The sequence below is a fragment of the Corythoichthys intestinalis genome, chromosome 3 (assembly GCF_030265065.1).
Source record: "Corythoichthys intestinalis isolate RoL2023-P3 chromosome 3, ASM3026506v1, whole genome shotgun sequence".
In the NCBI taxonomy this organism is placed as follows: domain Eukaryota; kingdom Metazoa; phylum Chordata; class Actinopteri; order Syngnathiformes; family Syngnathidae; genus Corythoichthys; species Corythoichthys intestinalis.
Window position 1 is genome coordinate 13,448,943 of NC_080397.1, and position 14,389 is coordinate 13,463,331.

Consider the following 14,389-nt stretch of genomic DNA (forward strand, 5'->3'; position numbering starts at 1 on the left):
GTGTTGACACCAGGTGGCTGCAGAGGTTTATGGTTTCTCCCAAGGGAGCAGTGATGGCCTAATGAACTTTCAAGAAGCAATGACGCTTTGCAGCGAATTGATTCATGGTGGTTCATTTGGTATTATGAAAATCGTATGATGCCGGTGTCAAATAAAGTTTTACCGGTTAATATCTTTCTGTGTACATAACCCATAATACAGTGAGGACAGCTGCAGCTTATAGTCCAGTGTGGCTTATCTATGAATTTTTGTGCCAAATTTGGTGGGTGGCGGCTTATAGTCAAGTGCGCCTAATAGTACGAAAATTACGGTACTTATCATTCACAACTTCGTTTTTGCGCTCCGTCATTTTAAAAGGAAACAGTTTTGTCCCATCTCGGAAACTCAGGTATCCTAAGAAAATCCCAGTTTTCCAGGACAAAATACGACTTGAAAGGGGTGTTCACATACAATTTTCCACTCGACAAGTGGTATTTACCATAATTACATAGATAGATATATAAGATATTTACCATTCACGTGCCTGAGATCCAATTATAATGGAAGTCCACTTCTGTGTCTAACATTGTCTCTCTCACTGCGTTATGGTGAATTCCTGCCGCTGGTTTGAATTTGTACGGTAAAATCTGTTCTTCGGTACTTACTTCCTCTTCCGATCCACTTTCAATTTTGTTGCACGGTAAAGTCAACAAGTCTCAACTGCTGTTTGAGTCCTATGCCTTCTGCCGGAATCGTTACCTTTGACTGTGTCATCGGTTTCAGCGATGCAGAGGCAAACCGTTATTAAAAAATGTTTGTATTGCACAATTTCTATAGTTATTGCTCTGTGTGAGTCTTGATAATTGATTTTTTTCAATACTCTTTGACATTCAAGCATTTGAGTGTGAAAAATAAATGATAGGGGGACTAGACAGACAACTTCCGAACAATGCGGTAGTCATCACTCAAACTGAACGCAAAAAAAATCCTCTTGGATTTCCATGGTTGAGCTTTGTTGTTCTGCTCTTAACCCTTTACTCCCACTCCTCCATTATACAGCACTTTCATTTCACAGGTTGCTGCCTGCAAGCATTTGACTGCGCTCATCCGTTAAGGCTACAGTCTGTAACTTCAGCTGGTTGAAGCCACTAATGTTCACCGCAATTACACGAACCTTATTAATCTTGTCACACATGCAGTGGGTGTAAAAAGTGCACTTTATTTCTTACATTTGTAAGAAGGTGCACTCAGCATTTGTGTTGGGTAGACAGTGCAGCCATCTTGCTTCCTAACAGACATGTTGATGGTACGAAAATGTTTGTTGAGCTGACACCACGCTCAACATTCGGCAGCTGACTTTTCCATTTTAGCCAGTACGCATTTATAGTGCAACAAAGCTGACACTGCACAGTGTACAGAATGTGAATGTTGATGTCAAGGCCGCGTTTAACCCAAGGGCGTAAGTTTGCATAGGGACGGTAGGGACATAGCACTACCAACTTTTCAGGATGCTCAAATTGTCCCCACCAACTTTTAAGCGACTTTATTTGAATTGAGTTCAGCTATAAAGGTAATTTAGATTGTCTCCCCAGAATTCACCCTACCATTATTAAGTAAATTACTTTTTTTTATGTTCAGACTTATGTTCACCCCTTTTCACTTGCTGAATGTGCCTGTCCATTTTTTCCCCCTCAAACACGTTTGATTGGCTGATGACTAGAACCCCTAGTTTCACACAATCCCGACAGAAATACATGTCAATATGCCGCCTCTTCCGCCCCCTTTAATGAGGAGGGATATTAGAAGAGTTTTTTTCTGCCAGCAGCAGCAGCAGCAGCCACTGTAAGTAATGTAAAAATATGTCAATGTTGTGGAGGTGGGGAACATGCCACTAATTTTGCTACTGAAAGTCCGACCTGCATCAGAGTTAGCATAACATTAAACTGTGTGAACTTGCTGATGTAGCCCAGAGAAAAATATTGAAGCTGTATACCCATTAACAACACTAGAAGGCATGAACAACATTTGAATGAAGTCAGAGACTCACAACTGTGACGTCAGCGCATGCGCACTTCTTTTTGGAACGCTGGCCTTTTCTAACTGAGGGGGAAAAGTTTTGTTCGCTCCAGAAAGAAATAGAAAAGATAAAAGAAAAGCAAAGTGACAGATGCATCAACTGTTGCTGTGTGGCGTCTGTTGCTTGAAGCTAATTCAGACGGTCGCGTGGTGAAAATATTGAACAGAAGCCACTTGGTAAGATGTGGAAACACAATTTGCTAATGCTAAAATTGCATTCATGGCTAACTGCTAGCGCCTTATTCATGCAGGCCAAAAGCCTTGTGTGAGAGGAAGAGGACCAGGCGTCGTCAGTTAAGACTATTCGGTGAGATATTTTTGTTAAGATCTGTTTGAGATGTTATAAAATATAGTTCCCATTCGGAAGGAAAATAAATGTAATTATCATTTTTGTGTTTTGGAAAATGCATAATTTACAGTATTTCATACAAAATGCTTGTGAATGATTAGAAGTTTTATTTTTGAGTGATTACTCAGTATTGTTCGAAAAAGTTGTACAACATAAATGAAACTGAAACATTGAAACTAAAAAGATTGTAACTCAGGACCTGTGTTAAATACAGGTCAGGTTTTTTTTCTGATTGGAAAAAAAAGAAAGATCATCAGATTGGAATCAACGATGGCGAGCTAACCCAGAGTGATTGAAGAACCAAGATCATCGATAATTCTGGAATAACAGACGGACTGTCTGTCCGGCAGGATTATATCAGTCATCGGACTGATACCTACATTTTTCTTTTGTTTTTCTTCAAAAGAGTGCACTCCAACGAACATAGAAAAAAACTATTGCAATAGAAAAACTGAGACATTGAAGTAGTTGCCATTCCAACTAATATTGGACAAATCTTGACTATGACGAACAATTGACTGAGACTAAACCGAAGACTATTTTTTTCTATTTTTCTTGTTTGTTTGTTATTACTAGTTCATTGTTGTTTGAATGTCAAAAAGTTTTTTTTTTATTATTGTTCTTTTAAAATATACAAAAAGGATTCCAATTGCCTAAACCTGATGTTTATGGTGGTCATCGTATCAAAACCAATAAGCCAAACCTAGATTGCAGCTCCTATCGTTGTACATACAGAAGGGTATAGATAGGGGTTACACTAACTTGTGAAACTCGAGTAGAAAGCTGCTTATAGGTGTCTTCCTGTTTGTTTTCTACTGTCAACTTTAATTCAACTGTGCATTTTGTGCATGTATTCATTAATCAAAATGTATTTATTTTCAACTTCATTTTTAAAAAAGTATATTTGCAGTCTATGCATTTTTAACCCCATCCTCCCCCCAAAAAAACAAAAACAACCGCAGTAAATTTCCTTGAAATGAAGGAAGCATTTTGAAAAATGACTTTCTCCCTATGAAAATAATTTTAACTTTTTTTCTTTTTATGTAGTAACCAGCTATTTTTGAGGACTGTATCGTATCTGTTTGATCTTATTAATGTCCCGTCCCCAGCAAAAAGTGTACATGCAGGTAATGCTGTAATAGCGTCCCTACCAATGTTGAGACCAAACCTATGCCCTTGGTTTAACCCTTTGAGGGTCCGTGGTCCCCAAAGTGAACAGTAGAACTGTGACAACATCTCAAAATGGTGGTGTATTGTAATACTTTGTATCCCCAAAGGTTATCGATATGCTCCTGCCAAGAATTGATATATCGTTTTAAAAAGGTTTCACTGTTGTCACGGCCCTCCCCTGACTGTTGTAGGTGGCTCCCTATCAGAGCCAGGTCGTTTGATTGAAGGCACCTGGGCTTAAAAGGCCTGGGTGTCCTGCTAATCATTCTCTCTGCTCTCCCCTTCAGGTTAGTTGTTGGTTGTTCCATGGTTCTGTTGGACTTTAGTTGGTTATTCACATTTTGATGATATGCATATCCATTTGCATCCACACTTTGCAGACACCACTGACTCTACATCCACACACACACGCACGCACGCACGCACACACACACACACACACGCACACACACACACACACATTCACTGTTGTTCTTTAAATCTTATTTTGAATAAATCCTTGAAATTGGCACAAACCTGTGTCTCAGCTTCCCTCATTTTGTTATGTGCCTGTGCATGTGACAACTGCATGAAAAAAAAAAAATCCAAATCTTTCACTAGAATAGTGTCTGTTAGCTTATCGGCTGCGATTGATGGGCTAGATGGACGTCCAGTTTATTTTGATTGGGAGGGTCAAATATAGATTGGACATCTTGCGCTGTCAATGGCGTTCATTGCGAATCTTCCCGTTTTTGGGGGCATTGATAGGTCACTCTATGTTCATTTTAGGGCATTTACATGTCACTTCCTGCTGATTTTGAGTCACTTCTTATTCATTAGGGGACTTTCCTGGGTCACTTCCTGTTCAGTAACCCAAAATCAACAGGAACTGACCCATAAATGGCTAAAAATCAGCAGGAAATGACCCGTAAATGCCCCAAAATCGATAGGAAATGGCCTAAAAAAATCAATAAATTGTATAGTGGAAAATGATTTCCTGTCCCAACAACAGGTATCGATAATTGTTGTATCGCCATATCGTGAGATCATCGTGATCAGTGTTGTCACAGATTACTTGGAAAAAAATGATTTAATTACTGATGAATGATTGTGCCTCAAAAAGTCATCTAGTTGCTTTACTGATTATTATCAAAGGAACTAAGTTACTTTAAAAGTAATTAATCAATTACTTTTTACCAATTTTTCTCCCATTGCTGCCTCAACATAAGAATGACAACAGAAAAATGCCATCGCATGTAATTGACTTTCCGATAAATAAATTTAAAGGCAAAAATCAGAATTTTTCACATAAGGCTTAGTCTTCGAGTTAGCGGGGGTTTAATTAGTCGATGGAGTTAATTTCAAACACCATTGACTCGCGCTAGCTTAGCCACTCCAGAGCCCCTGACACTAAAAAAGAACTGACTAACTGCATGGAATTTATTGAAATTAACTCCACCAACTAATTGGATCGGCTAACTCGAAGACTAAGCCTAATGTAAAAATTTCTGAATTTCGGGTTAGGGTTTAGGGTTTAGGTTTAACAGCATATCAGTGCCAATATAACACAATGCAAACTGACTGCACAATCATCAGCAACACACAAATGAATTGCATAGTGCAATAAACACAAAGATCGGGGCGAGTACGGATGTGCGCACACAAACCCGAAGTACGCCGTACACATACGCAGTCAGTTTGGCCACAAAACGTTGCGTAATTAAACACTATTACAGCATATTTACAACACATTCCAAAGTTGCTAAACAAACACGTCACCTCACGGAATAAATGTGCAACACAAATATGATATCAAAAATGGTCGCCGACTTCACAAGGACGAGCGGGAGCAACGACTACCCGCCGTTGCAACGTAAAAGCTACGAAAGGCCGCGTATGTTCCGGCTCTAACCTATCGCTGCAACCCACCAGAGTGAAGGAAAAATACGTTTATTCACGGACACACACAGATCAATAGTCCCTCGTACATCTGAACAGGTGGCTGCAATCTGCTCGAATGTGCACCTGCGCTGGCACACAACAGTCCCAAAACAATTAGCGTGTGACACTATAGACCAAAACAGGAAGACCTATGAACGGTTACCATGGAAATGGACACATAGCGGGAACCTTTATAACATTTTCTATTCAAAATGCTCTTCTTGCATGACTTTAATATTCTTCATTCCGCATACATTATGAGGCAATTAGAAAATAATAACACACAGACACTAAGGAAACTAACTTTAACCAGATTACTGGTTTGTAAAAATTAACACTTTAGATTACTCATTACTGAAAGAAAGTAATCAGATTACAGTATCGTGTTAGTGACAACACTGATCGTGAGCCTTGTATTGTATCGTATCGTATCGTGAGGTTCCCACGCCTAGAGAACAGTAGGGGTGGGAACCTCTGGGGACCTCACGATACGATATGATACGATAGTTCATCACGATAGTTTATAAGTAGTAGGGATGGCAGCGAATGAACGAATTTATTCGCTGCCACCCTCCCAGTTCAAATGGATTGGACGTCAATGTCTTTCAGTGGCAGACAAAGCCAGGCAATGAGTTAATTTTGGGGGGGGATTTCACGTCATTTCCTGTTGATTTTTCGGCACTTCCTTTTCCTTTTAGGTCATTTAAGGGTCGCTTTCTATTGATTTTGGGGCATTCACAGGTCACTTCCTGTTGATTTTGGGTTACCGAAAGGAGGATACTAGAGAAATGCCCCCAAATGAATAGGAAGTGACTTATAATCAACAGGAAGTAACCTGTAAATGCTCCAAAATGAACAGGAACTGACTTGTAAATGCTCACAAAAGACTGCCTGTATATAACCGGGTTTAGTGTTATTGACAGCGCTAGATGTTCAATACAGTCAAAATGAATTGGATGTCTAACGCCATCAATGGCAGCCAGTGCGCTAACATAGGCACTATATTAATGGAAGATTTTTGTTATTTTAAACAGTGACATTTTTTAAAAACGATATATCGATTCTTGGTGGGAGCATATCGTTAACCTTTTGGGCTACAAAGTATCACGATATATTACCTTTTCGATATATTGTCACACCCCCAGTAAGCAACTGTTCAAAAGTTGCCGCATAAGACCTTTTAACCCTCTAAAGGACAAGTGACTATTTTTGGTCATTAAAAAAATACATTAGCAATAATTTTTATAATTTGAAATTATTGAACATTATTGTATTTTAAAATATTTTTTTTACGATTATGAATAAACTTTTGAATTAATACAATGTCAATAAAAAAATAATTTATAGAATTAAAATAGGTAAGAAAAATACACACTGTTTACGGCCCAATGTAACACTCTACAGTTGATTTTTTTTTTTTTTCATAGTATTCAACTCATTGCATGCCATTGATGCCGATAGACGTCAACAATTTACAGTATGTATTGACCTCTCCCTGTCAAAATAGATTGGACGTCTCGCGCTGTAAATGGTTAGCCAACGAGTTAAATGTATTGGTGCGGACCTATGCCTACCTTGCGATACGATACACGATACAAGGCTCTTGGTAATGTTGATCTCATGATATGGCGATGCAACAATTATCGATACACGGGTCAGGAAATCATTCTGCAGAATATAGTATATTACCGTATTGGCTCGAATATAAGACGGCCCTGATTATAAGACAACCCCCTCTTTTTCAAGACTCAAGTTTGAAAAAAGACTTTTTGAACACCAAATTTTAATACAGAAAATAATTACAATACATCTGAAACAAATGATTATAACAATATATTTGAGAGAAAAAGCATGTTATTTTGCCTCATTCAAATGTTAATATCTGAACATTTAAATATGTAAACCAAAGTGCAATCACATTCGTAAATGAATGGCTTCTGGTTTTTGAAATGTGAATAAACCAATTTATTGTGATAAAACAACAAAATTGCAATAACTGCATTAACCATCAAAGTGAAGTCTTAACTGTAACTGTAGTCTTGAACCAAATCCGAAGAAGGAAAAACATTGCAATAAAATAATGCAAACTGGTTGAACTTGACAGTAGCTGAGATCTGTCATGACAGAACATTGCTTCAATGATATATGGCGCCATCTAGCGTCGTGAACGAGTGTAACGTCTAGACCGCGAATATAAGACGACCCCCACTTTTTCAGTCTTATTTCAATGCAAAAAAATTATCTTATATTCGGGCCAATATGGTATATTGATTTTTGGTCAATTCCTGTTGATTTTGGGGCACATCTGGGTCCTTTCCTGTTGATTTTGGAGCATTTAGAGATCACTTCTTGTTGATTTTGGCTTACTGAACAGGAATTGACCCAGAAATGTCCGCAAATGAATACGAAGTGACTCAAAATGGCCAATACAGTCACAGTGAATTGGATGTCTAATGCCATCAAAGCCAGTGAGCTAACATAGACACTATTCTAATGAAAGATTTTTTTATTTATTTTTTTTAAACTGCGACTCTTTTTACAAACGATATATCGATTCTTGGCAGGAGCAAAGAAATCATAATTCATGCATGAAAGGGTTAAACATACATTTTCCTTCCTAACAACATCAACTGAGCAACAGGATTTCAAAAATTCTTGTGTAATGAGTATTTAAAGAGTCTTTACTAGTGTGCTGTTTGAGGTAGTTAAACAGGCGAACACGCATATTGTTTTCATTGTGGTTATTTGAACCAATGCCCATCAAGTCAGTTGAGCACAGTGAAGGGATTTGGGGTTTTATGGCTTCTGTTTAATTGTATCCACCCTATTATGAAAATGATGCAATTTAATTTGATTGCCTTTTCATGCCAAATGGAGATGCAGCACTACAGAAATTTCCCCGACTATGCACACTTTTATGTTTATATCTTTAATCATGTCAATTGGTGATGCTCTATTTTTACCTAGTGAATATATTTGTGTATATTTACACCAGCTTTTTGTAGTTAACTTATTGGCTGCCAATGATGGCAAATGACGTCCAATCCATTTGAAGTGGAAGCGTCTGAATGAATGTACTGTATTATCAGTTCTGGCCAGGATTTTAATGTGGAGTCCCCAGCTATGAATGTGATTAGCTGTAGAATGCCAGAACAGAACTGCCAAGTCTTTGGAAATCAATGATGCACTAATCTTTGCAAACTGGTTCGCTCAGCAGCAAATTAAACACATTTCCCTTTATTTCTTGTATCAAGAATTATATGTGCTGTATAAATGTAAATATTTTGACTCGTTTCTGAGTATATTGCATTAAAACTAGAGTTGTTTGTTAATGACTTCTTAACCGATGTCCCGATATTGTCCAACTCCAAAAATCCGACCGATACTGACAAATATGGCAATGGACTTAACATTTGCATTATTTTTCAATCATTTATTGTTCATTTAATTTTTGTAACATTAATGCAAATGGTCTGCTCACATAACAAATCCCAAGCATCTCAGTTAAGAAACATCTAATGGTCGATAAATATAACTGCTATGCTAAGCTGTGACCAGTCCTTGTACAAAGGCAGAAGGCTTTTACATTCACTTTGAAGGTGACATGCATATTGACCCAAAACCAATAATGAAAAAAAAAAAACAATGTTGATATTATCCAATATTATTTAAAAATGCTTTTATCGGCTACCCTTTAATGCCTCAATTTACATTTAACAAAAATACATAAAGCGTATGAGGTATAGTCCATAATATTAGGGTTTAATAAAAAATAAAAAATATAGAAATTATTATTTAATAATAAAGTTAGCTAAAAATGTGAAAATCTTAAAAAATATCATAAAAAACACATTTAAAAAGACATTTTTTGGGGGGAATATTTAAAGGGAACCTCGGACTTAAAGACTTATAGGCGCTAATAATCCACAATTGTTCTCTTTTACTAAAATATGTTATTAGACACAATAAAATATTGCCATTGATTTAAAAATCTATAATATTTATTAGATGTTTTGACCTACGGAGGGAGCCATGTTTTATGCGCGCAATGGACGCTCGGGGTAATGACGTAGTTTGTCACTGTCACTAGACGAACACTACTGGTGTTCTGCAATCCCTTCTACGCGGCGAGACGTCCAACAGATGCGCACATCGGTTAAAAGAGGCGAGTACTTAATATTTGTGTTTTTGAGTTTTTTAGTACATTTTCATTGCCTCAAAATACTTTTTGCATGTGTTTCCCTCTCATACTTTTAACCATTGTGTTTTCTTGTGGTAGCTTAAAAGCAGATTGTTGATCTGTTGATTGACAAATGACATATTTATGTCGCTACAGTCATACTGCGGAAGCCCGGCAGCATAACCCAGTGACGTCACTGCCCTGCGACGTCAACAACAATGGCGACCTACGAGTTAAACTAATTTTACAAATTGTATAAAAACGAAAACATCATGAGGAGTTTTAATATCAAGTTATTTTAACTCATAATCATGTTTATCTTTTAAGAACAACAAGTGTTCCTATCTGTGCATCCCTTTAAAAAATATATTTCTTAAATTTAATCTCCTACTTATTTATAAAAAAATTTTTTTTTATGATTTTCCCGTTTATTTATTTTCATGTATTTATGTGTTCCCCAATGATTTTTGATGTAGTATATGTATTAGTTCATTCACTGCCAGCACACGTATATGTGGACTATAGAGTACTCAGAGAGAATGTGTTGTGGTAGTTAGTGAAAGAAGAATTACGTGTATATTAAAAACATTCATTTACGGCGCTAGATGTCCGGTCAAAATGGATCGGATGTCTATATGTCGATATTTACATAACTAAATATTTTGAGCAACTGTCATTTATATGAATGTCATTTATACTCTATTGTTTCACACTTAAAATGGAACCAGACAAGTTGTTTACAAATGCTGTGTACTCCTCAATTTATTACTGTTTTCCTTGGAAGATACTGACCTGAAGGATATTACAAGAGGGGAATGCTTTGATAATAGGATTCTCCTCTTCCCCTTGCCATTTCTCTGGTAATCACTTCTGTCACAGTGGATAATGGAAACACTAACAAACAGACAAACACACCAATGCTGCATGCTTCTTACCATTTTGTTTTGCCTTTCATTCTGTCTGTTTAGCATCTGGGTAATCAATTGTTTAAATAAAATTGCATTTTGTGGCATTATTATTGTGCCCTTCCTGCAAATTCATGCCTATCTTATCTATGGGTTGTTCAATTCTGTCTGGGATTTTAATGTGTCTCAACCAGTGAATCAGGTTGGAGAGGCTGGCGACGAATAATTGCTGTCAGCCCTCCCATTCAAAATGGATTTGACGCCATCGCCATCAATGAGTTAATCGTAGCCATATCCTCTATGTGTTCATCGTCGCTTTCAGGAACCAGCGATCCATATGTCAAGTTCAAGATTGCAGGGAAGGAGGTGTTCAGGAGTAAAACCATTCATAAGAACCTCAATCCAGTGTGGGATGAAAGAACAAGTCTCCTGGTAGAAAGCCTGAGGGAACCGCTGTACGTCAAGGTAGTTTATCAAGCAGAAATTATGTTACCCTCTTGGAAAACCACACATTTTTAATTGAAACTTATTTTTATCAAACATTGTAGGTTTTTGACTATGACTTTGGACTTCAGGATGACTTTATGGGCTCAGCGTATTTGTACTTGGAGTCTTTGGAACATCAAAGGTCAGTTTTTTTTTAATTATCATTTTCTTAATGTCAATGTTCATTTCATATTTTCCTCTATATTGTTACTTACCTTTAATCAACATATTGTTAAAAAAAAAAAAAAAAAAAAAAAAAAAAGAATTAAAATACATGAAAACCGTGCCTAACGGCTTCAGCAGTCCGTCAAATAGTCTTTTGCTTCCCTCTCGTGGTAGTTTTTGGAAACACAAGTGTCCACTATTAAATAAACTTTATGCAGTAGCTGTATACAAGTAGCCTCACTATAAAATTGTTATTTTTTAAATGATCTAGTGTATTTCCCTAACTTTTAAAGTACCTATCAGTGAATCATTATTATTCAGTGCCATTGATGGTGATATACGTCCAATCCATTTAAGCTTGGAGGGAGAAATAACACTCCATTTACATATGTATACTTGTATATTGAAATTTTACCATTTTCAGTGTCAGCTGACAGCTATAAACACATTTCTTGTTGTTTACAAATAAGACACCATTTCAGCAAAGTGAATGAAGGTTTTGACCAAACTCAGCCACTCACAATTCTCAGTGAGATGACAGAAAATTCTGTCTGGACAAAGTAGAGTGAAGGGGGGGGGGGGGGCAGAAGAGAAGTAAAAAAGTGAAAGTAAAAACAGACTAATTTAGACGTGTTCATTCAAATGAATTGCCGTGCCAATGTAGTTACCACCGTCAAAAATTATATCCCCTGAGCGGAGCCATATGGAGGTAGATTTGTGTCTTTATTGTTAAGTCAAAAAAAGTTGCTTCAATCAAAATATATATTTCCAACCAAAAAACTATAACCAAAAATTGCTTCAATTAAAAAAAAAAATTAAAAAGTGTTTGAATGTAAAAATAAATTTGAAACTCAAAAAACTCCCCAAAAAATGCATGTGAAAGCTTATTTTTCTTTTTCTTTTTTTTCTGGATTGAAGTCATTTTTTTTTAAATTGACTATTAACTTTTTAGATTGATGTAATGTTGATTTGTGTTTGGGCCACATTTTGGCTAGGACATTTTTGTTTTTAGTATTCAATGAAAAAATAAGTTGCTTAAAAAAATATATGTTTAAAAAGAAAAATCACTTCAATCAAACAAAGAAAACTTTCAAACATAGAAAAGGTTTTTGAATGCGAAAAAATATTTGAGATTGAAAAATCTGCATTTGAACACTTAATTTTTCATTGAAAAAGTTTTCTTTGATTGAAGCCACCCTTTTTGTGTTTGGGCCATATTAAGGGTAGGACATTTGTGTCTCAATCATTCAATCCCTCAAAAAGTTATATTTATCATTTTAAATGTTTTCAATCAAAGAAAAGAATCATTTGAAAAATAAAATTGACCTCCCCTAATATTTATTTATGTTTTAAATGAAAATTATATGCAAAGCAAATGACCGTCTAAGGTGCTAGTCACATGATCTGTTCGAAAAATAATTTTGACCCATTATAAAAATATATTTTTTGTTCATTTCATTCTTTTTTGTTGCATTTTCATTGCTTTATATATATTAGGGCTGTCAAACAATTAAAATTTTTAATCGAGTTAATTACAGCTTAAAAATTAATCAATCGTAATTAATCGCAATTAATCGCAATTAAAACCATCTATAAAATATGCCATATTTTTCTGTAAATTATTGTTGGAATGGAAAGATAAGACACAAGATGGATGTATACATTCAACATACGGTACATAAGGACTGTATTTGTTTATTATAACAATAAATCAACAAAATGGCATGAACATTATTAACATTCTGTTAAAGCGATCCATGGATAGAAAGACTTGTAGTTCTTAAAAGAAAAATGTTAGTACAATTTATAGAAATTTTATATTAAAACCCCTCTTAATGTTTTCGTTTTGATAAAATTTGTAAAATTTTCAATCAAAAAATAAACTAGTAGCCCGCCATTGTTGATGTCAATAATTACTTACACAATGCTCATGGGTGCTGAAGCCTATAAAATCAGTCACACCCAAGCGCCAGCAGAGGGCGGCAAAACTCCATAAAACACAATTAACAAGTGAGCGTTTCACTGTACTGTCATTTAAATGTGTCTGAGCGGGGCATCTGCATTAATTGCGTCAAATATTTTAACTTGATTAATTAAAAAAAATAATTAACGCCCGTTAATGCGATAATTTTGACAGCCCTAATATATATATATTTATATATATATATATATATATATATATATATTAGGGGCTGTCAAACGATTAAAATTTTTAATCGAGTTAATTACAGCTTAAAAATTAATTAATCGTAATTAATCGCAATTCAAACCATCTATAACATATGCCATATTTTTCTGTAAATTATATATATATTCTGTAACATAAATTGTTGGAATAATTTCGATTAATTAATTACAGACCCTGTAATTAACTCGATTAAAAATTTTAATCGAGTCCCACCACTTATATATATATATATATATATATACAGTGCCTTGCAAAAGTATTCGGCCCCCTTGAACCTTGCAACCTTTCGCCACATTTCAGGCTTCAAACATAAAGATATGAAATTTAATTTTTTTGTCAAGAATCAACAACGAGTGGGACACAATCGTGAAGTGGAACAACATTTATTGGATAATTTAAACTTTTTTAACAAATAAAAAACTGAAAAGTGGGGCGTGCATTATTATTCGGCCCCCTTGCGTTAATACTTTGTAGCGCCACCTTTTGCTCCAATTACAGCTGCAAGTCGCTTGGGGTATGTTTCTATCAGTTCTGCACATCGAGAGACTGACATTCTTGCCCATTCTTCCTTGCAAAACAGCTCGAGCTCAGTGAGGTTGGATGGAGAGTGTTTGTGAACAGCAGTCTTCAGCTCTTTCCACAGATTCTCGATTGGATTTAGGTCTGGACTTTGACTTGGCCATTCTAACACCTGGATATGTTTATTTCTGAACCAGTTCATTGTAGATTTGGCTTTATGTTTTAGATCATTGTCCTGTTGGAAGATAAATCTCCGTCCCAGTCTCAGGTCTTGTGCAGATACCAACAGGTTTTCTTCCAGAATGTTCCTGTATTTGGCTGCATCCATCTTCCCGTCAATTTTAACCATCTTCCCTGTCCCTGCTGAAGAAAAGCAGGCCGAAACCATGATGCTGCCACCACCATGTTTGACAGTGGGGATGGTGTGTTCAGGGTGATGAGCTGTGTTGCTT

At 36.1% G+C, this 14,389-nt stretch overlaps 1 protein-coding gene across 3 annotated transcripts in view; it reads left to right on the forward strand.

The window, feature by feature from the left end:
• Positions 1–14,389, forward strand: part of LOC130913862 (multiple C2 and transmembrane domain-containing protein 1) — a 266,167-nt gene that overhangs the window by 60,383 nt on the left and 191,395 nt on the right. For all 3 annotated transcript variants that reach the window (XM_057832765.1, XM_057832766.1, XM_057832767.1), the window contains exons 3-4: positions 10,902–11,044; positions 11,128–11,207. In XM_057832765.1, coding sequence (XP_057688748.1) covers positions 10,902–11,044; positions 11,128–11,207 — 223 coding nt within the window. The remainder of the gene's footprint in view (positions 1–10,901; positions 11,045–11,127; positions 11,208–14,389) is intronic.